At 38.9% G+C, this 23,688-nt stretch overlaps 1 protein-coding gene across 2 annotated transcripts in view; it reads right to left on the reverse strand.

Annotated features, from left to right (window-relative positions):
* The window catches only part of BBS4 (Bardet-Biedl syndrome 4), a 55,570-nt gene that overhangs the window by 18,332 nt on the left and 13,550 nt on the right, over positions 1-23,688 (reverse strand). The window contains exons 1-3 of one of the 2 annotated variants that reach the window (XM_078448860.1): positions 6,056-6,168; positions 3,600-3,679; positions 1,094-1,157 (exon numbers count right to left, since the gene is read on the reverse strand). In XM_078448860.1, the coding sequence (XP_078304986.1) occupies positions 1,094-1,157; positions 3,600-3,679; positions 6,056-6,095 (184 nt within the window). In that variant the 5' untranslated portion in view covers positions 6,096-6,168. Of the gene's footprint in view, positions 1-1,093; positions 1,158-3,599; positions 3,680-6,055; positions 6,169-23,688 lie in introns of those variants that run through there. The other variant, XM_078448859.2, reaches the window with a different exon arrangement.

The raw sequence follows: 23,688 nt of genomic DNA on the forward strand, positions 1-23,688 counted from the left end.
CTGGTCTTCCCTGTCAAACACTCTATTTATCATAATTCAGACTTCCATCTAGTAGTTTCCAGAGTACACCCAAACAGGACAAGTGAAATCAAAAAGATTCTGGCCAAGAATGCACTAATATTTCAGACTTGATTTTCAGTAACACAACCTACTAGAATCAGTAATTTTTCCCAGGCCTGAGTTTTCAGAAGAATTTTCGTGTTTAAGTATTATGAGTCACTGCGAGTCTGGCACCTGTAATACTGGGAATAAAAGAGCACTTTTCTTGCCATGATGTCCTAGATGTGTCAAGTATCCTGCAAATCATGTCATAAAATTACATATTAATCTGAAGACTACCAATCCACTGAGTGGTAAACAAAACTGTTCATTTATACCAAAGAGTCAGTGGTTCCTGTATTTGATTTCTGATGAATTTCATCTACTTTCCACCTCATCCTGTATACCTCTAGGCTTCTTCTCTTCATCCTAATGCCCTTATAAAAAATCCTCAAGGCTTCCGTCATCTTCTGTAGTCTGACTACAAAGGACAGTTCCAAAAGCCCTTCTGGGCTTGAAGCTGCTGCCTGAGGCAGGGACCCTAACATCCATTCTGAAAACATTAGCCAGACACTGGAAAAGGGGGAAAGAAGAGCAGCAAATTTTTTCTAACAGAATTAGTCATTTCTCAGGTCAAATCCAGCATAAGAATTATGTTCTGATTTCAAAAAACATAATACCGAATAAGATCTTTGTAGAACATTTGAATTTAAAGTGTTTCGTAAGTTGTTTGCTCTTCTTTTGAAACCTAGGCCAAGAATGCATTTCTCTAGCAAGAAGAGAACTATGTCTTTTTTTTTTTTTTTTTTTTTTTTTTTTAATTTTTTTTTTTCAATGTTTTTTATTTATTTTTGGGACAGAGAGAGACAGAGCATGAACGGGGGAGGGGCAGAGAGAGAGGGAGACACAGAATCGGAAACAGGCTCCAGGCTCCGAGCCATCAGCCCAGAGCCCGACGCGGGGCTCGAACTCACAGACCGCGAGATCGTGACCTGGCTGAAGTCGGAGGCTTAACCGACTGCGCCACCCAGGCGCCCCGAGAACTATGTCTTACCTTGGACATAGATAGCATATTCACATAACCCCTGAGTCTCCTGAAGCTGCTCTTTGATAACAGCCTGAAAGAGGAAGAAAAATACTTTTAAGTCACAGTTAGGTGTCCTGAAGTGGGTTTTTTGTTTTAATTTTTTTTTTAATGTTTATTTATTTTTGAGAGAGAAAGAGTGCAAATTGGGGACGGGCAGAGAGAGAGGGAGACACAGAATGAATCCAAAGCAGGCTCCAGGCTCTGAGCTAATAGCACAGAGCCTGACGCGGGGCTCAAACCCACAAACTGTGAGATCATGACCTGAGCTGAAGTCAGACGCTTAACCAACTGAGCCACCCAGGTGCCCCAGTGTCCTAAAGTGTTTTTAAGAAAAGTAGAGGTGGACAAGGAGCATATATAAGAAATCTAGTATATAAATAATTACTAATAATGTTCACTTGGAATTTTTTTAAATCTCAACTCTTTTACGGTTACTTACTATAGAACAGGGGTCAGCAAACTATGGCCCACAGGCCAAATCTGAGCCAAATGGGCTATTTTTGTACAGCTCTCAAGCTAAGAGTATTTTCCTATTTTAAAGGGTTATAAAAAAAAGAGAGAGAGAGAGAGAGAAGATGAAGAATATGAAAGAGACTGTGGCCGACAAAGTCCAAAATATTTACTATCTGGCCCCTGCAGAAAAAGTCTGTCAACCCCTGTCTAGAATCTTACTAGGCAAGCTAAGGGGAATAGGAAGATTTCCAGGCACCATTATAGATGCTAGGGGCTCTCTGATGAGCAAAACACAGGTTCTTCCTTGCTCCCGTGACAGGCTAAGCTTGGGATGCTATAGGAGCACCTGAGTCTAACTTAGAGCATCAAAGAAGGCTTTCTGGAGTAAACAGTTTCAAATCCTGTGTTGGCAGCGGGTGGAGGAGAAGCCGAGATGACTAAGAGAGTCCGAGAGAGAAGGGCCTCAAACACCAGGCTAAAAATGTTGAGAGCAATGGGAGAATCTTGGTAAGTTTTAAACAGGAGGTAACCTGATTCAATTTGCTCTATAGAAAAGTCATTTTGGAAGCACTGATGAAAACAGATGGAAAGGAGGCAAGATCGGTATAAGAATTCCTGTGATAATTTAAACAAAAATTATGGGAATTAACTAAGGCATGGAGAGGGAATGAAGTGGACAATTTCAAGAGATAGTAAACAAGGATCACCAAAACTTAATGATTATCTATATTATATTAGGAAAAATGGGTCAGGGGAGCCTGACAGACAGATGAGTGAATGATGGTACCTAGCCCCGAGACAGGGTACAAGAGAAGGAATAGGTTTGGAGGAAAGCAGATAAATTCAGCTACAGAAGAGTTGAATTTGAAATACTTGTGAAGCATTAGTAGGTATCAGATTAGTTTGAAGATCAGGAAGAGGTATGTGAAATGAGCTGAGAAAGGGGCCAAGGATAGGACCTAGGAACATCTCCAATGCTTAAGAAATAAACAAGGAAGAGATGCCAAAAACAGGAAAGAGAAAGTTGTCAAAAAAGGAAAAGGGGGAGTGCCTAGGTAGCTCAGTGGATTAAGCATCTGACTCTTGATTTCAGCTCAGGTCAGGATCTCACAGTTCATGAGATTGAGCCCCAGGTCAGGCTCTGCACTGTAATCTACAAGGGATTGTCTCTCCCTCTCTCTCTCCCCCTCCTCTCCTGTCTCTCTCAAAATGGTCTCTCCTCTCTCTCTCAAAATAAATAAATAAACTTAAAAAAAAAAAACAACAGGAAAAGGGAAAAAAGAAAAGGATAGTAGTATCACAAAAGGAAAGAAAGAACCCTTTTAAGATTCATACTGGTACTAACCATTTCTAGTTCTGTACATTGCCATAGGTACAAATGCCATGGGTAAAACTTTAAAACTATAACCTTAGAAGCATGACAAAGTTCCAAATGCCATAAGACAGTTTCAAGGATATATTTTGCACGTTAATACTATTGTCTGCCAGCAAGTATATAACATGTATAGTATGTTTCCAAAGATATAGTTTAGAGAAAAAGGAAATACAAATTGTTTTTAAATATACAAATGATGATCAAGTTCATCAAAATAAGAGAATTATAAAACTCAATGAAATACCATTTTTCACCTATCCAGAGATGAGAAAGTTAAATACTACGCTGTGTTGAACACTGGCCATTCACCATGAGACCAACAAGTCCCAGAGAGCGGCTGCTCCTTTACCCTGGTCTTGAAATGAGAAGACATATGGAGCACACATGAATCTGACCCCCAGCCTGTAGTCAGACCCAACCAACCCACAGCCAATCTGGAGGCCCAAGAGCAATAATTAAATGTCTGCTGTTAGAAGCCACTGAAATTTTGAGGTTGTTAACAGCATTATCCTAGCAAAAGCTAACCAATATACACAGTGTGGGGAAACAGGAATTCATACATTATTAGTGGGATTTAAGAGCCACCATTGTTAGCTATCTAACCAATGCCTGCCTCTCATGGTCTCTGTCATTACAATCTCTCACCTTGCATGCTTCATAATCCTTCCGTATATAGTGAAGATGTATCAACCAGTTCTGCTTCTCCAAAATAGGAAACTCTTGAGCTGGTGAGCATATTTTGACAAAACAAACATAATAGCCATTGTTAGATTTTCTCCTTTAGCATCGTGCTCACATTTAACCATAAGCCTATGGCAGTATTGCATTAAATTCTTCATGCTGTTGACCACAAGAATGTACAGGTTTTTAAACTAATAGATATTTGTCCTACTATTACACATTGAATATAGGCTTCTCAGTTTTTTGTGGCTCATAGTGTCAGTTTCTCAAATGGTAACTTGGCCTGAAAAAAATAAAATAATTCTTTTGTTACTTCTCTCTCTCTCCCTGGTTACTGAAGGTGAATACGAAGAATTTCTAAGAAATATTTCAGGAATGTTACCAACAAAAAAATACATAACACAGTTAACATCCCATCTGATAGATCAGAGGACCAAAAAGAGTTAGATATGGTCCTAGCAATAACAAGGTAAAACATTATACTGTTGTCCAGGAATGAGAAGGCAACAATGACCAAAAAAATCTATTTGAGCCACTGAAAATGATTCATGATAAACCATAAAATGAGTTACTATCCTTCGAATTCAAAGGATTAAAAATATGGGTAAAAATTCATTAAGAAATTATTTTTCTATGAAAGAAAGAGAAGGATTCACACCAACCTCAGAATAGTTGTGAGGAAGGGGGTGGGAGGAAAGTTAAAAAGGAGGGACTTCAGCTCACTAATGCTTTCATTTCTCAAAAAAGAATAAAAATCTCTAAAGTATACATAACTACATTTTTTTAATTTGTTAAATCTGGCCAGTGAGTACACAGATGTTTGTATTTTTTAATGCACTTTAATATATATTTGAGATATTCCCTTTTAAAAACATAAAAGAAAGGAATAGCAAGAAACAAGATGGAAATGATTTCTAATTATTTGTAATCATTCTGTTCCAGAATCTTAGGAGATACATCAAGGCAAAAGCTAACACTTATAGGTCCATAATATAACAGGAAGGAAAAGAAGTTTCCTGTGACCCTGAGTTAATGGTGTCAGAACACAATAACAAAGTATTGCTGCTTAGTCCTTCCCAAGAACAGGGATTATCAATGGAATTTACAAGGTAAAATTGTGACAGAAAGAATGGGTATGGTTTCATATGCCAAAAGGGAAAGAAGGTAAAGTGTTCAACAGCACTATACTCTTCACCTTCCAAAAACCCACACTCTGAGTGGGACTGCCCTTCTTCCTAGTTGAGATTCTCTGATGACTTCTGTTTCCTTCCTTCTTTCCTTAAGCTCCCTCAACTGTCAGATCTTAGCCTTTCATGTTCTGCCTAACCACTTCCAGAATTAAATTTCCTACAAAAGGCCATACTGATCACCAAGTTTAGAGATGGGTGTGGGTGCTCGTGCACACATGTCAAGTGGGTAAAGAAATACACCATGATGAATAGTTCTGGGGCAAGTGGCTAACTGAGTAATCTTGGGCCAAGTCTCATTTGTATGGCCTATTCCTCTGTCACATGCCCCCTGAAGGGAAAGAGTGAAAGGAGACACTGAACCCTTTGAGTTTAAAATATGACTAAGTATCATTGCTTCTACAGCTTCAGGCTATAGACAAAATTCATAAAATGTAAATCAGAGTTTTGCTATTTTTAAAATTTCACAATAAAAGATGAGTAATTTTTTGTTTTTCCTGGATAAAGAATGGAGGAAAAAAATATTCAATCTGTAAGATAATATAAGAGCCCAGAGGCCCATGAAATGCAAACCTAGGGATTAAAAGAAGGGAAGCCATCGCCAAATCTGGCTTAAAGGTCATTTCACACTCCTGGAGATATAATTTGTCTAAAAGCTAAGAGAATTCTAGCTTCATCAAAAACTGGAATTTCACTGTCCTATTTCTAACTGTGTGATCTTGGGAAATATAGTTTCCTCATCTATAAAATAGAGACTCATTCATTCATTCATTCAACAAATATTCACTGAGCACCTACCATGTGCCAGGTCCTATTCTAGGCATTGACAATACCAAAGTGAACCAAACTGACCTCCTGCCTTAAATCAGTGGGGACAGGATTGGGGGTAAGTCAGAGAGTGCTAACAGAAGGGACAGATGATAATAAAGTAAGTTTTATAGGAGTGATATTTTTCTACAAAAGCAGAGAAGGACAAGGAGTACAGGTAAGGGGTTACACATTCAAATAGGAAGGTCAAGGAATAAAATATCCTCACAGAGTTGTGAGGACTGAATGACAATATATACAAAGAGGTTCAAATTCTGGCATATAGTTAAGCTCTACAGAAGTGTTAGCTGTCGCTGCTATTATTTTTATTATCTGCATTATTATTTATTTTCTAAGATGAGGGAATTCTGGATGCCTTAGAAATCCCTAGACTCTGTAAGTCTTGAGTCTATGTTAGAATTTTACCTGTAAATGTATAAGTTGAATTTCTTGTATCCCAAATCATTGCTCACTCCAATTCCCGCTACAAACAGGGGTACTGGTTCTTACATGCTTTCACCAAGTATTATGACAATTACCTATGTGAAAGATCCTCTAAAAAAAGATAGACATGTAAAGGCAAAGCACAGCCTCCTCTATTTTACAGCAGAGCAGGGCAGTCATCTCTGATGCTACACTTCAGGAGCCTCTATTATCACAGAGGTCAGGTGGCCAGCTGATGAGATGAAGACAAGGTAATGCCTTTCAGCCGCTGCACCTCATTCCTATCTCCAGTTCCCACCCTGCCCCTCCACCATCACTGAGGCAGTAGGGGTGGAAAACTGGCAACCTGGCAACCATACTCCCTTGGCCCTTCTATTCTCCTGCCCCCATTCTACTCTTTTGTGACATCTCTCCTCTTTCTTTCCCCTCTAAGGATACACCAGACTTCTATCTTAAACAATTACACAACCAAATAAACATAGCAATACAAGAATTCTTCTCCCTTGTAATTTGTCCTAGGGGCCAAAGTCTCTTAGTAATGGCCCTAACTCAAATTTTTATCTTAAACTTTGATCAGTGCTAGGGAATAACATACCAGAAAAATGAAAGCTGAGCAGAAAATTATTGTGCCTTGAATTTTTAGCTGAAGAATCTTCTAAAATAACTAAGACTTTTAGAAGTACATTATAAATGAACCCTTCTTTGGTAAAGGATCTCTTCCCGGATAAGCAGACACATCACGCATGGTTTTTATATGTAGAATTTGATTCAATACCAGCCTTCTCTGGGACCTACAGCAAGTTATTTAACTTCTCTGGGCCTCCATTTTTCCCTCTATAATTTTCACTGGAAAACTATGAAAAATCTGAAAGTGGCCATTCAATAAATGTTAATTTCTTCATGTTATAACAGGACTTCTAACACTTTACTATCTCAATTTGGGACATCAAAAGATACAACAAGTCTTCTCCTGAGGTAAAGAAAACAAAAGTAAAAAGAAACTACTGGGACTACATCAAAATAAAAAAGCTTCTGGACAGCAAAGGAAATTAACAAAACTGAAAGACAATCTACTGAAATGGAGACGATATTTGCAAATCATATATCCAATAAGGGGTTAGTATCCAAAATACATAAAGAACTTATACAACTCAACACCAAAGAAATAATCCAATTTAAAAAATGGGCAAAAGACATGAACAGTCATTTCTCCAAGAAAGACATACATGTGGCCAACCAACACATGAAAAAATGTTTAACTTCACTCATCATCAGGGAGATGCAAATCAAAACCACAATGAGATATCTCCTCACACCTGTCAGAATCAACAACACAAGAAACAACAAAACAAGTGCTGATGAGGATGCAGAGAAAATGGAACCCTCATGCACTGTTCATGGGAATAAAAACTGGTGCAGCCACTGTAGGAGACAGTATAGAGGTTCCTCCAAAAATTAAAAATAGAACTACCATATGATTCAGTAACTGTACTACTGGGTATTTACCCAAAGAATACAAAAAAGACTAATTTGAAGAGATAGGCATCCCTATGTTTATGGCAGCATTATTTACAATAGCCAAGATATGGAAGCAGCCCAAGTGTCCATCAATGGATAAAGAAGATGTGGTACATATATGCAATATTACTCAGCCATAAAAAAGATGAAATTTTACCATTTGTAACAACACGGATGGATATAGAAAGTATAATGCTAAGTGAAATAAGTCAGTCAGAAAAAGACAAATATCATATGATTTCACTCATATGTGGAATTTAAGAAACAAAACAAACAAAGGGAAAAAAAGAGAAACCAAAAAACAGACTCTTAACAGAGAGCAAATGGATAGACCAAAGGGGAGGGGGTGGGGGAATAGGGAAATAGGTAAAGAGCATTAACAGTACATTTATCTTGGGATGCCTGGGTGACCTAGCTGGTTAAGCATCTGACTCCTGATTTTGGCTCAGGTTATGATCTTTTGTGAAACAGAGCCCCATGTCAGGCTCTGAGCCCACTTGGGATTCTCTCTCTCCCTCTCTCTGACCCTCCCTGCTGACACTAACGCTCTGTCTCTAAATAAATAAATACTTTTAATTTTTGAAATGTCTATTTTTGAGAGCCAGGCAGTGAGAGTGGGGGAGGGGCAGAGAGAAAATGGGACAGAGGATCCAAAGCAGGCTCCACGCTGACAGCAGAGAGCCCAATGCCAGGCTCAAACCCACAAACTGCAAGATCATGACCTGAGCCAAAGTCAGACACAAGCGACTGAGCCACCCTGGTACACCAAGAGTACACTTGTTTTGTTGAGCACTGAGTAACATATGGAATTGTCCAATCGCTATATTGTACACCTGAAATTAACATTAACACTGTACATGTACACTGGAATTAAAAGAAAAGAAAGATGACACATCTTGAAACAAATGTAAATGTAAGACATTTTTTTTTACTATCAACTTGAGCTCTGTGATTATCAGTCAGGGTCTAACAAGGGACCATAAAAACCACTTGAGAATTTACAACAGAGGGACTTCAATGCAGTGAACAGGTTAAGGGGCACCTGGGGGGATCAGTCAGTTAAGCGTCCGACTTCAGCTCAGGTCATGATTTTGCGGTCCATGAGTTCAAGCCCCACGTAAGGCTCTACGCTATCATAACAGCTCACAGCCTGGAGCCTGCTTCAGATTCTGTGTCTCCCTCTCTCTCTGCCCCTACCCCATGCTCGCCCAGGCTCGCTCGCTCTCTCTCTCTCTCTCTCTCTCTCAAAAAATACAGAAACATTAAAATACAAATTAAAAAAAAATTAAAAATAAAAACAAGCAAAAACCTTAGTATTTCTTTCACAAAAGAAATGACAAGTATATGAAAAAGCGTTCAACTCACTTAGTCATAAGGACAATGCAAATTAAAGTCATAATAAGATACTACAACATCTCTACCAGCATGTCTAATATGAAAAGGACTGAGAGTAACAAATGTTAGTAAAAATTCAGGGCAATCAGAAATCTCGTAATTGCTGGTGGGACAGTACAATTACACAACCACTTTGGCAGTCTCTCATAAAATTAAAATACACACTTTATATATGGCCCAGCAATTCCATTCCCTAGGTACTTACTGTAGAGAAATGAAAACACCTACCATACACACACACACACACACACACACACACACACACACACACAAAGATGTGTAAATGAATGTTCATAGAAGCTTTTACATGATAGTCAAAATCTGGAAACAACACAAATGTTCACCAATAGGAGAATGGATAAAATGGTATATTCATTTATACAATGACACATTATACAGTACTTTAAAAAAATAAACTACTGATACATTATTGCAACGTGGATGAATCTCAAAAACACTATGTTGAGGAAAAGATACCAAAAGCTACATAGTACATATCATATGATTCCCTCTGTATGAAGTTCAAGCACACACAAAATTAATTTACAGGGACAGAAATCAGAATAGCCCCCTCTAGAGAACTGAAGGGAGGACTGACTGTAAAGGGGCACGAGGAAACTTTCTGGGTGATGAAAATGATCTGAGTGATGATTACATGAGTATATGTATGTGTCAAAATTCAATGGGGTGCCTGGCTGGCTCAGTTGGTTAAGCATCCAATTCTTGATTTTGGCTCAGGTCATTATCTCACAGGTTTGTTGAGTTTGAGCCCCATATCAGGCTCTGTGCACTGATAGTGCAGTGCCTGCTTGGGATTCTCTCTCTCCCTCTCTCTCTCTCAAAATAAATAAATAAACTTTCAAAAAAATTCAAAATCTGGGCACTTAAGATTTGTAGATCTTATTAGCACTTCCATTTAAAACTTAGCATCGTTCCTCAAAAAAATCAAACAATAGTATATGGTCCAGCACCTCCACTCTGAGTAGATACCCAAAAGAAATGAAAGAAGGGAGCCTGTTTCTGCATTTGCTGCTAAGGTGCTTGGTCCTTCCAAGGAAGCTAAGGCCATGTTGGGGTAAAGCCCTCACTTCATCCTGTGAATAGCCTGGCCGCCAGCTGCCAGCCCAACACTTTCACCTGCATCTACTGGCCCCTCATCCTGCACAATGATGAGGTAACAGTTACAGAGATAAGATGAATGCTCTCATTAATGCAGCCTAAGTAAGTGCTGGACCTTTCTGACCAGGCTTGTGTGCAGAGGCTCTCGCCATCGTCAACATGGAAGCCTCATCTGCAGTGAAAGGGTGGTGGACCTGCCCCAGCAGGAAACCCTGCCCCCTCCACTACTGCTGCCTCAGCTGAGAAGTGAAGCAAGGAGGGAAGAACCTGAGGAGTCTGATAACATGGGCTTTGGTCTATTTGACTAAACCTTTTTGTAACATATTCAATAAAAAGCCGGACTAAGGAAGGAAGGAAGAGAAAGAAGCAAGGAAGGAAAAGAAAGAAAGAAAGAAAGAAAGAAAGAAAGAAAGAAAGAAAGAAAAGGAAGGAAAAGAGAAAGAAAGAAAGAAAGAAAGAAAGAAAGAAAGAAAGAAAGAAAGATGAAATTAAAACAGGGATTCAAACAGACACTTGTACACCATGTTCATAGCAGTGTTACTGACAATAGCCAGAAAGTGGAAGCAACTCAAATATCAACAGCTGAATGGATAAACCAAATGTGGTATATACATACAATGGAATATTATTCAGCCTTAAAAAGGAATACAATTCCAACACCTGCTACAACATGGATGAACCTTGAAGGTATACATTGCTAAATATAATAAGCCAGACACAAAGGACAAATATTATATGATTCCACTTATATGAGGTATACCTAAGCAAATTCATAGAGACAGAAAATAGAATGGTGTTGAATAAAGAAAATGTGATACACACACACACACACACACACACACACACACACACACCAGGAATATTATTCAGCCGTGAAAAAGAAGGAAAGTTCTTCCATTTGTGAAATAGATTGACCTTGTGCGCATTAAGTCAAATAAAGTCATTGAGAAAGATAAATACTGCATGATCGCATTGATAGGTGAAATCTAAAAAAAAAAAAAAAAAAAAAAAATTGAACTCATAGAGTACAGATTGGTGGTTACCAGAGGTAGGAGTGGAGGGTGGGCAAAATGCATAAAGGGAGTCAAAAGGTGTAAATGTTCAGTTATATGACAAATAAGCTCTGGGATGTAATGTACAGCATAGTGACTCAAGTAACTCAACTGAAAGTTGCTAAGAGATGAGATCTTAAAAGCTCTCATCACACACAAATATACACAAAAATTCTGTAATTATACAAGGTGATAGATTTTAACTAAACTTATTGCGGTATCATTTTGCAATATACGTATCTATCAAATCATCATATTGTATACCTAAAATCAATACAATGTTATATGTCAATTATAACTCAATAAAACTGGAAGGGGTACCTTGGTGGCTCAGTCAGTTAAGCATCTGACTTGCTTTTTTTTTTTTTTTAATGTTTATTTTTGAGAGAGAGACAGAGCTAGGGAGGGGCAGAGAGAGAGGGAGACACAGACTCTGAAGCAGGCTCCAGGCTCTGAGCTGTCAGCACAGAGTCTGATGTGGGGCTTGAACTCACGAACTGTGAGATCATGACCTGAGCTGAAGTCAGCTGCTTAATCAAATAAGCCACCCAGGCGCCCCGAGCATCTGACTCTTAATTTTGGCTCGGGTTGTGATCCCAGGGTCGTGGGATAGAGCACTGTGCCAGGCTCTGCGCTGAGCATGGAGCCTGCTTGAGATATCCTTTCTCTCTCTCCCTCTGCCCCTCTCCCCTACTAGTGCTCTTGCTCTAAAATAAAAGAAAAAATTAAAAATTAAAAATTAAATAAAATTAAATAAATAAAATAAAATAAAATAAAATAAAACTGGAAAAAAAGAAAAAGAAAGTAGAATGGTGGCTGCCAGGTGTTGAGGGAAGGGAGTAATGGAGAGTTATTGTTTAATGGGTACAAAGTTCCAGTTGGAGAAGATGGAAAAGTTTGGAGATGGATGGTGGTGACAGCTGCAGAACAATGCGAACATACTTAATGCCACAGAACTGTATATTTAAAAATGGTTAAAATGATAAATTTTATGTTCTATATATTTTACCACAATAAAAAAGATGCCAATGCTCAGCTCAATTTAATCAGTGCAGTGGTAGCGCAAAAGCCAGATTACAATAGACTAGGAAAACAGGGTTGAATACACGGAGACAAGAGAACTATCCCTTCAAAAAGCAAAAAGCAAATCAATAAAAGTCATTCACTGTTACAGTAGAAACAGTAAAGTGAGAGAACTGTCAATGAAAGATGCTGTGAGAGCAATTTCATGCGGATTGTAAACTAAATTAGACAACATCGAAATAACCTTCTAACTCTACAACTCTCTATACACAAGAACTAAAACACAGAAAAAGGGAAATGTATTAATGAAGTCAAAAGCATGTATCTATATGGAGCACTTGGGTGGCTCAGTCGGTGTCCAACTTTGGCTCAGGTCATGATCTCATGGTTTGTGGGTTCAAGCCTTGCATTGGCCTCTGTGCTGACAATTCAGAGCCTGGAGCCTGCTTCAGATTCTGTGTCTCCCTCTCTCTCTACCTCTCCCCCACTTGCACTCTGACTCTCTCTCTCAAAAAAATAAATATTAATAAAAAAAATTTTTTAAAGCCTGTGTCTATAAAATCATTACTGAGAACCAAATATACAGATAGTAATTAGTCCGTAAAAGAAACTGTTACACATAGTATAGGAAATGACCTATTTCCAGAATATCTGTAACATTCCCAACCTCCACAACCTTTAAATTCCTTAAGGTTTTAAGAATTACTGACAACTTAAAAATACTCTATGGAAGCAACCCAAATATCCATCAACAAATAAATTGATAAACAAAATGTGGTATATATACACACAATGGAATATTATTCAGCCTTAAAAGGGAATGAAATTCTGTACAACATGGATGAACCCTGAGAACATAAAAAAGACACAAATAGACAAATATTGTATGATTTTGCTTATATGAAACATCTAGAAGGGGCAAATTCAGAGACAGAAAGTAGAACAGAGGTTAGCAGGGGTTAGAGGTAAGGGGGAAATGGGAAGTTCTTATTTAACAGGTACATAGTTTCTGTTTGGGGTGATGAAAAAGGTTTTGAAATAGAAGGTGATGGTTGTACAACATAGTGAATATAATTAATGCCACTGAACCGTACACTTAAAAATGGTTACATATATCTTGCCACAATAAAAGATTTTTTTTCTTCTGTTAAAAAAATACTCTGAAAGCAAACCTCAAGCTGAGTTAAGTTTCTCACAAGTAAATATATTGCCTCAGGTTGTAGACAAAACTCATCCTGGGCTATAGCCACCCCAAAATGGAAAAGGTCTCCAATGGAGATTCCTCTAAGAAAGGAAATATACCCATGAAGGAAATCAATTCACTCACCTCAATGATGGATAAGGTCCTCAACTGAAAGCCAGAAGAAAGTCACCTGAGGTCATTCATAAGGAGAAATGAAGAGGACTTAAGTAGCCCCATGTAGGATATTATTTTCTCAGAACCATCAAGTACTTCTGATAAACAATTCCAAATAAGAAGTTGCTTGTTCTTGAAAAAGTCCAGATATATTTGGACAAAAATCCCAAATAGGAAGTTGTTTACCCTTTCCACAGTTGGCACTCACTACCCTCAAGACTAGAGTCAAACCAGGATATGAGCCTCTCAGGCTGAGGGGTGTGGTTGGGGGACAACATCCAAATCCAGACACAGAGCTTCTCAGTCAAAATGCCTTCAATTACTGCCTGGTCAGATGAAGTCTTTCTGCTTGTTAATCCAACTTCTGTGTGAATTCCTTATGTTAAAGTTATTAACTTCCTACCTTCTATTTTCAAGTGTCATACTATTTATTTAACCAGAGCAATGGTTTTCAACTAGGAACAATTTTGCACCCTAGAGACATACGGCAATACCTGGAGATGTTCAGTTGTCACATCTGGGCACCACTAACCTGCATTAGGTAGAGGATGCGGATGCTGTTAACATCCTACAATATATAGGACCTCTCCCACAGTAAAGAACTCATCATGTGCAAAATGTCAATACTGCCAAGGTTGAGAATATCTGAACTACAGGTTAATAAGACATCTAAAGACTTCGCAGTGAAGTGTGAAAGCTTTTTGTTCAAAATACTACTTTAATTTTTAATTTGCCAATTAAAGTTCATTAAATCTTAAGGTTGACATTTTTCCTGTTTATACTTCCTTATATTTTCCAAATTTCTATGAGGAAGTTACACTGATTTTCTCATCAGAAAACCATAAACTTATATTTTAAAATAAAAACCAGGGTCCTGTCCTTTTTCTTTCATAGTCTATTTGCCTAAAAATAATTTTCCTTCAGGTGGGCTTTGTATATCCTTGCTACTTACATTTTATTCTTTATTGCTCTGTGTCTGGAGTAGGAGTGAACAAAACTTGAGTTTACTGTACCATCTTTACTGGCAGCCCAAGTTGACATCCGAATTCAAGAGAAATTACTGAGTAATAGTAAACCAAGTTTTATACAAAACAAACTATTTTCTGATATCCTATTCTTCACAATCGTTTCCCAAACCTGTACAATGTCAAATGTGTGATTCAGATATTTACACTATATAAAATGTTTTTATCATAAAAGGCAAAGGAAAGTAAAAGAGAAGTAATCAATAGCAGCACTACAAACAGAGAGAACAGACCCAAGAGAAAAACAGAGAGCAGACGATGCCAGAAACAGAAGCAAGAAATCATAGCAGCTGATTTCTAAAAACACTGTGTTGGAGGGAGGAGTCTGACGGCTTCCTGTGCATTCGTGTTTGCTCCTGTATCCATACACCACTTAACTTATCTGAGCGTCTGTGCTCTGCAACCAGCACCGATTACCCCTGGACTCCTCAAAATTCACTCCCTATCAGCTGATTAGATTCAACTAATCAATGGTAATCCTATCTCCCTTGTCCAAGACTGGCAGGCCTATCAATCTGATCCAATGAAAAGAGTATTCCTAAGAGGTTCTGGGGAAAGAAGGCCTTTCTCATTTTTAAAAGAGAACAATGGGAAGCCAGACCATATCTCTGGCAGTGGGAAAATGGATCCGGAATGCCACTGGCAGCTTTAACTTCAGGAAAATACAGGCACTGCACAGCAGAGTGGAGAGGCAGAAAGAACTCAGGGCTTCATATGTCACTGAACTGCTTGACCAGCCCTAGAGCCCATTCTAATTCTGGACTTCCTCCTATGTTAACCGAAAAAATTCCTTATTGTTTAAGCCACTGAGTTGGATTTTCTGTTATTTACTGCTAAAAGCAACTCAGGTAAAACAAGGTCTGAAAAAGATGAGCACATCCCTCTTACAATCCTGTATTACATATTTTTTACTGCTATTATTTTGTGGACATCATAAAAATAATATGGAGAGATATGCTGTAGATACTCATGTTAATAGTAAAAATATAAATGGTAATTTTGTAGAGCAACTTGGCAGAATTATTAAAATTTTAAGTGTGCATACTTTTCCCAGATGGCCATTATACCAAATAGTGAAAAATTAAAAACAATTTAACTTTTTAATTTTTTTCAATGTTTATTTGTTCTTGAGAGAGAGACAGAGCACGAGTTGGGGAGGGGCACAGAGAGAGACTGAGAGATACAGAATCTGAAGCAGGCTCCAGGCTCTGAGCAGTCAGCACACAGCCCGACGTGGGGCTCGAACTCACAAACTGCGAGATCATGACCTGAGCTGAAGTCAGGTGCTCAACCGACTGAGCCACCTAGGCGCCCCAGAAACAATTTAAATGCTATGAAAAGGAAAAGAAACTGTAATATATCTGTACTATGAACCAGTATATTTAAGAATAATGAAGTGATCTTGACCTACTAACATGGAAAGCCCTCCAAGATATATCAACCTAGAAAAATACATGATAGTTACCATTTATATAAAACACTTACACAACAGTAAACTGTATACTTATATTGCTATACACATATACACATACACTGTATAAAAGTCTAAATAAAACACATTAACTGAAAATAATGATTACCACCGGACTGGATGGTGATTTAAGGAGTATTTAGCTTTCTTGAAGTTGTTCAAACTTTTTACATTAAGAATAGATTCGGGGCACCTGGGTGGTTCAGTCAGTTAGACATCCAACTCTTGATTTTGGCTCAAGTCATGATCTCACGGTTCATGAGTTTGAGTACCATATCAGAATCTGGCTTGAGATTCTCCTCTCATTCTCTCTCTGCCCCTCCCCCAATCACACATGCTATCTCTCTCTCAAAATAATAAACCTTAAAAAATAAAAAAAACTTAAATAAAATCTTGGGGGTACATGGCTGGCTCAGTTGGCAGAGATGCAACTCCGATTTGGGGGTCATGAGTTGAAGCCCCATGTTGAGTGTAGAGCTTCTTAAAAAAAAATCAAAATATTGAAACTTAGAAAAATTACATGCTCACTACAGAAGTTTTGAAAATATAGAAAGGAACAACAAAAAACCTCACATGTTCACATACTTACAGATAATCATGGTTATTAATTTACCATATTTCTTCCTAATCTTTTTATATGTGCATTTTAAGAGAGATATTTATCTACAGACAATTTTAAATCTTTTTTTTAATGTTTATTTATTTTTGATAGATAGGGGGAGGGGGAGAGATCTGAAGCAGGCTCTGGACTGACAGCAGAGATCCCAATGCGGGGCTCAAATCCATGAACTCTGAGATCATGACCTGAGCCGAAGTCAGACACTTAACTAACTGAGCCACTTAGGAGCCCCTCAATGCTGCTTTTTAAAAATAAACATTAATTTAAATAGCTGGTTCGTATTTATTTGCATGAATAAATAATTACTTAGCTTTGTTTTATTGCTGAATGTGTAAGTTGTTTACAATAAATCACTGCTATAGTGTAATGAATACTTCTGTAATGAATATCTTTGCTTTATAAAAATCAAAAAATGTTGAGAATACTTTATTTGAACAGATTCTTAGAATACGAAGTACTAAGTTAAATAATATAAACTTTTATTTTTAAGTGTATGCATTTTGAGAGACAGAGAATGAGAGAGAGCTTGCACAAGCAGGGGAGGAGCAGAGAGAGAGGGAGAGACAGAATCCCAGGCAAGTTCTGCTCAGCATGAAGCCTAACAAGGAGCTCAGTCTCACAAAGGCAAGATCATGACCTGAGCTGATATCAACAGTCAGACATTCAACTGACTGAGCCACCCAGGCGCCCCTGAGCTTTTAAAGCTACTGATATTTACTGACAAACTTTTACTCAAAAGCATTTGTGTCAATTCATACTTGCATATTTCTCTGCATACAAGAGTACCCAGATGATTTTTAAGTATAAATAACTTACTCATCACTCTAGTTCTCTAAACCCTACAGAGGAAAAAGAGGATGATACCTAGCTAAAACTTTACCTCCAAAATTAAATCAATACCAGATTGATTCCTTTAAATCTGTCTTTCTTTTCAGACTAAAGACAGAAAAAAGAATGTTGAAAAAGTCTTGACTTTTTTTAAACTAGGTGCTGCTGAATAAGGTTCTCTGAATCAAATTTTTGAATAAAATCCTGAAATAACTGAAGCAAATATCTCTTAAAGGAAAAAAAAAAAAAAAAGATAAGAATCAATCACTATTAAAACAGGCTTAACCTCAGGGCACCTGGGGGGCTCAGTTGGTTGAGAGTCCAACCTGATTATGCTCAGGTCATAATCTCACAGTTCATGAGTTCATGCCCCACAGGAGCCCTGCTGCTGTCAACCTGTCAGCACAGAGCCCACATAGGATCGTCTGTCCCCCTCTCTCTCTGCCCCTCCCCTGTTTATGCGCTCGTGTTCTCTCTCAAAAAATAAACAAAACATTTAAAAAATATTTATAGGGGCACTTGACTGGCTCAGTTGGTTAAGCAGTGTACTCTTGATTTCAGCTCAGGTCATGATCTTGCAGTTCATGAGATCAAGCCCTGCGTTGGGCTCTGTGCTGACAGTGCAAGAAGCCTACCTCTGATTCTCGCTCTCTGCCCCTCCCCGCTCACACTTGCTCTCAAACTTAAAAAAAAGTTCTTAAAAAAAAAAAAAAAAACACAGGGGCGCCTGGGTGGCTCAGTCGGTTAAGCGTCCGACTTCAGCTCAGGTCACGATCTCGCGGTCCGCGAGTTCGAGCCCCACGTCGGGCTCTGGGCTGATGGCTCAGAGCCTGGAGCTTGCTTCCGATTCTGTGTCTCCCTCTCTCTCTGCCCCTCCGCCATTCATGCTGTGTCTCTCTCTGTCTCAAAAATAAATAAACGTTAAAAAAATTAAAAAAAAAAAAACAACACAAAATTTATAAAATAGGCCTAACCTCAACAAAGAAAGACAATCCAATGTAGAAATGGGCAGAGCATTTGAATAGACAGTTCTACAAAGAACATGTACAAATGACTAGTAAGAACATGAAAAGAGATGGCCAACAGCCCTCATCATTACAGAAATAGAAATCACAACTACAATGAGATACTACCTCATACCCACTAGGATAGCTATTTTTAAAAGAATAAAAAAGCAACAGCAGAAAATAACAGTGTTAGCAAGGATGTGCAGAAACCGGAGCCCCTGCATATGCAGGTGCTATAGAAGACAGTGTGGCATTTCCTCAAAAAACTAAACATAGAATTACCATATGATGCAGTAATTCCATTCCTAGATATATATGCAAAAGGAACGAAAGCAGGGACTCAAAAAGAAATTTGTGCCCAATGTTCATTACGGCATTATTCACAAAGGCCAAAAGTTGGAAATGACCTGTGTCCATTAACAGAAAGAATGGATAAACAAAATGTGAGATACACATACAATGACATGTTATTCAGTCTTAAAAAAATAATGAAATTCTGGGGGTGCCTGGGTAGCTCAGTCGGTTGAGCATCTGACTTCGGCTCAGGTCATGATCTCACATCTCGTGAGTTCGAGCCCCACATCAGACTCTGTGCTGACAGCTCAGAGCCTGGAGCCCGCTTCAGATTCTGTGTCTCCCTCTCTCTCTACCCCTCCCCCACTCAGTCTCTCTCTCAAAATAAACATTAAAAAAAATTTTTTTAATAATAATGAAATTCTGTATAACATGTTATAGCATAGATGAACCTTTAAAACATTAGGCTAAATGTAGTAAGCTAGACACAAAAGGACAAATATTGTATGATTCTGAGCATATAAAAATCTAGAATACACAAATTACATTGGGATAGAAAGTAGAAGAGAAGGTACTAGGGACTGGTAGGGGAAAGGAGCAATTATCGCTTAATGGGTACAGAGTTTCTGTTTGGGGTGACGAAAGTTTTGGAGATAGTCGTGATGGTTGCACATTGTAAATGTAATTAACGCCACTGGATTGTACATTTAAAAATAGACCTGGCCAGCCAGATGCCCCTGAGTTGTATACTTTAACTGGGTGAACTGTATAGTTAAAAAAATAAAAGAGGCCAATTATATGTGAATGAAAATAAACAATCTGTTATATGCTTGTGGAGTTTTTTTGGAAATGTCATCTCCCATGAGAACTCCTTCCCCCCCACCCCCCCACCCGCCACCACATCCCGAATTCATTTATTCTTTCAGTACAGATATGTCAGATATTATAATGGATGCCAGAGATTAAATAAACAAGATTTAATCCCTGCCCTCAAGATGTTCTCAGTCTTGGTGGCTCAGTCAGTTAAGCGTCCGACTTCAGCTCAGGTCACAATCTCATGGTTTGTGGGTTCCAGCCCCGCATTGGGCTCTGTGCTGACAAGTCAGAGCCTGGAGCCTGTGTCAGATTCTGTGTCTCCCTCTCTCTCTGCCCCTCTACTGCTCATACTTTCTCTCTCAAAAATAAATTTAAAAAAAAAAAAAAAAAAAAGTTCTGTCTTGTAAGGAAAACAAAGAAGCAACCAGAAGAGGGAGCATCTGGATGGCTCAGTTGGTTAAGAGTCTGAATTCGGCTCAGGTCATAATCTCCTAGTTTATGAGTTCAAGCCCTGTGCTGGGCTCTGTGCGAGCCTGGAGCTTGCTTCAGAGTCTGTGTCTCCCTCTCTCTCTTCCCCCTCCCCCACTTGTGCTCTTTCAAAAATAAATAAGCAAACAAACAAAAAAGAAGCAACCAAAAGAGCCATAAGGAAGGGTCTGCACAGCCAGAAACCCAGGACACACCTTTGACTCCCCATGTAATCAAAACACCCTATCAATAAGCTATCTCCCAGCCACTCTTCCTCTGTGCCTGGCGGACACTGAACATCCACTATCCAGGACTCATTCAAAGCCCCCCCCCCATCCTCTGAGTGCCATCCTTGACTCTCCTGACCCAATGAAAGTCTGTGATAGTATCCTGGGTTTCCTTTTTTAATTCCAGTTGGTTAACATACAGTGTTATGTTAGTTTCAGGTGAACAATACAGTGATTCAACAATGCCATACATCACCTGGGTACTCATCACAACACAGGCATTCCTAATCCCCATCACCTATTTAACCCATCCCCCAACCACCTCCCCTCAGGTAACCATCTGTTTGTTCTGTGTACTTAAGAGTTTGTTTCTTGGTTTGTCTCTTTCTCTTTTTGCTTTCTTCATTTGTTTTGTTTCTTAAATTCCACGAGTGAAGTCATATGGTATTTTTCTTTCTCTGACTTATTTCACTTAGCATTATACCCTCTAGCTCCATCCATGTTGTTGTAAATGGCAGGATTTCATTCTTTTCTGTAGCTGAATAATATTCCATTGCATATACATATCAAATCTTTATCCATTCATAAATCGATGGATACTTGGGCTGCTTCCATAACATGGTTATTATAAATATTGCTGCTATAAACATAGGGGTACATGTATCCCTTTGAATTCGTGTTTTTGTATTCCTTGGGTAAATACTGGGTTTCTCTTTTATAACAACTCTCAATGCTTGAGATTTACTTGTCCAACATCTACCTTCCTACTGGATGGTAACTACTTTGTCTCTTGTTTACTGCTATGTCCCTAGCACCCTCGTTCTGGGCCTGATATAAAGCACACAGAGGGGCTCTCTCATGTTCTTTTTTCAGCTGATCTGGGGCAGGCTGGGGGTGAGGTGACAACTGACATTCTGCAGTGACAAGGTATGGATGGTTGACGGGCTGATGATATGAGGAATCTGCTCATCTGCTGGGGGACATCTGCCACATGTGATATTCGGTGATACTCTGTTCTTTCTCCCAGTGCTGGTCACAGCCTTCTGTGTTGATTCAGTGACCTGACAGTGAGTTGCTAACCACAATTTGAAAAAATATAATTAGGAGGACTCATGATGAGAAGAGGGTCCAAAATAGAGCCCTGTGAGATTAAGGTTCAAGTAGAGGAGGTGGTGCCTACAAAGATAGAAAGGATCCAGTGGAGAAAGGAAAGGTGGAGAGGACCTAGAAGCCAGGGAGAGCTCTTGTTAACATTTGTGAGATGAACACAGCAGCTCTAAGAATCACAACCCGACCAGGTAATGTTCAGATCCAGGAAGTGGCAGGTCTCCACCTTGGGCTGCTTCATCAGAGTGAGAAAGCTCTTTCTCCATGGGAACTCCTTTTAAAAAACTTAGTTTAAATACGTTTAAGGCTGGAGAAAAGCTGGAAAAAAAACCTGGAAAGAATTCCTACAAAACCTTCACCCAGAGTCCCCAAATATGAAGATTTTACCCCAGTTTATCATTCTTTCTATATATTTGTTCTGAAATATTTTTCAGAAAGTTTCAGACATGAGGGACACCTGGGTGGCTCAGTTGATTAAGCATTCAACTCTTGATTTTGGCTCAGGTCATGGTCCCAGGGTCATGGGATCGAGGCCCGTGTCACACTCCACGCTCAGTGCAGAGATTTTCTTTCCCTTTCTCTCCCTTTGCCCTCTCCCCCACTCACACACACTCTCTCTCTTTCTCTAAAATTAAAAAAAAGCAAAAAGCAAAAGAAATCTACAAAAAGAAAGTTGCAGGCATGATACCCCTTTACTCCTCAGTAAAATGATCAAAACTAACATCGATACAATACTATTATCTACCTTACCATCCTATCCAAATTTTAACAAATGTCTTAATAACTTCCTTCATAGCAAGAGTCTTTAATTTTAAAACATATAAAATTTTTTATTTAAAAGAATTTTTTTAATGTTTATTCATTTTTGAGAGACAAAGCATGAGAGGGCAGAGAGGGAGGGAGACAAAGAATCCAAAGCAGGCTCCAGGCTCTGAGCTGTCAGCACAGAGCCTGACGTGGGGCTCCAACGCACGGACTGCAAGATCATGACCTGAGCTGAAGTCAGACACTCAACCGACTAAGCCACCCACGTGCCCCAGGGTTTATCACACTTTTAATATGCCCAAAGGTCGGGGCGCCTGGGCGGCTCGGTTGGTTAAGCATCCGACTTCAGCTCAGGTCATGATCGTCACATTCCGTGAGTTCGAACCCTGAGTCAGGCTCTGTGCTGACAGCTCAGAGCCTGGAGCCTGCTTCGGATTCTGTGTCTCCCCCACTCTCTGCCCTGCTCATGCTCTGTCTCTCTCTGTCTCAAACATAAATAAAAACATTTAAAAAAATATGCCCAAAGGTCATCCTTATATTGTGTGTGTGTTTGTGTGTGTGTGTATAAACTGTGATTATGTTTTATCAATTTTTCTATTAAGTGTTTGGTCTTTTATCCCCCCCACCAAGTTTTAAGAGTTCTTGGGGCACCTGGGTGGCTCAGTTGGTTAAGCGTCCGACTTCGGCTCAGGTCATGATCTCACAGTTCGTGGGTTCAAGCCCCGCATCCGGCTCTGTGCTGACCGCTTGCTCAGAGCCCTTCAAATTCTGTGTCTCCTTCTCTCTCTGCCCCTCCCCCACTCACGCTTTGTCTGTTTCTCAAAAATAAATAAACGTAAAAAAAATTTTTTTAAAAAAGAGTTCTTTATATATTAGGGATATTAGCCATCTATGTGATATATGTTGCAAATATATTCACCCGGTATATTATTTCTCTTTGTCTTTCTTTATTGTGCCTTTTGCCATGCAAAAAAAAAATTTGTGAGTTAATATTTTTATGAGATAATATTTATCAATTTTTATTGCCTCTGGCAATATCTTCATTTAGCACTTACATGGGTATGTATTTTAGATTAGATCTCTGACCCATTCAAAGTTTATTCTTGTGTATGATGTGAAGTATAAATCTAATTTTTTTCTTTATCAAAATGGTTATCCAGTTGTCCCAGAACCGTTTATTTAAAAAGCACATCTTGGGGCGCCTGGGTGGCTCAGTCGGTTAAGCGGCCGACTTCGGCTCAGGTCATGATCTCGCGGTCCGTGAGTTCGAGCCCCGCATCGGGCTCTGTGCTGACAGCTCAGAGCCTGGAGCATGTTTCAGATTCTGTGTCTCCCTCTCTCTGACCCTCCCCTGTTCATGCTCTGTCTCTCCCTGTCTCAAAAATAAATAAAACGTTAAAAAAAATTAAAAAAAAAAAAATAAAAAGCACATCTTTACTCCAGTAATTTGAGATACCATATATTTTATCATATACTAAATTGACAAATGTATTTGAGTCTCTTTCTGGACTTTCTCTGTTCTTT

This window comes from Panthera onca, chromosome B3 (genome assembly GCF_046562875.1).
Source record: "Panthera onca isolate mPanOnc1 chromosome B3, mPanOnc1 haplotype 2, whole genome shotgun sequence".
In the NCBI taxonomy this organism is placed as follows: domain Eukaryota; kingdom Metazoa; phylum Chordata; class Mammalia; order Carnivora; family Felidae; genus Panthera; species Panthera onca.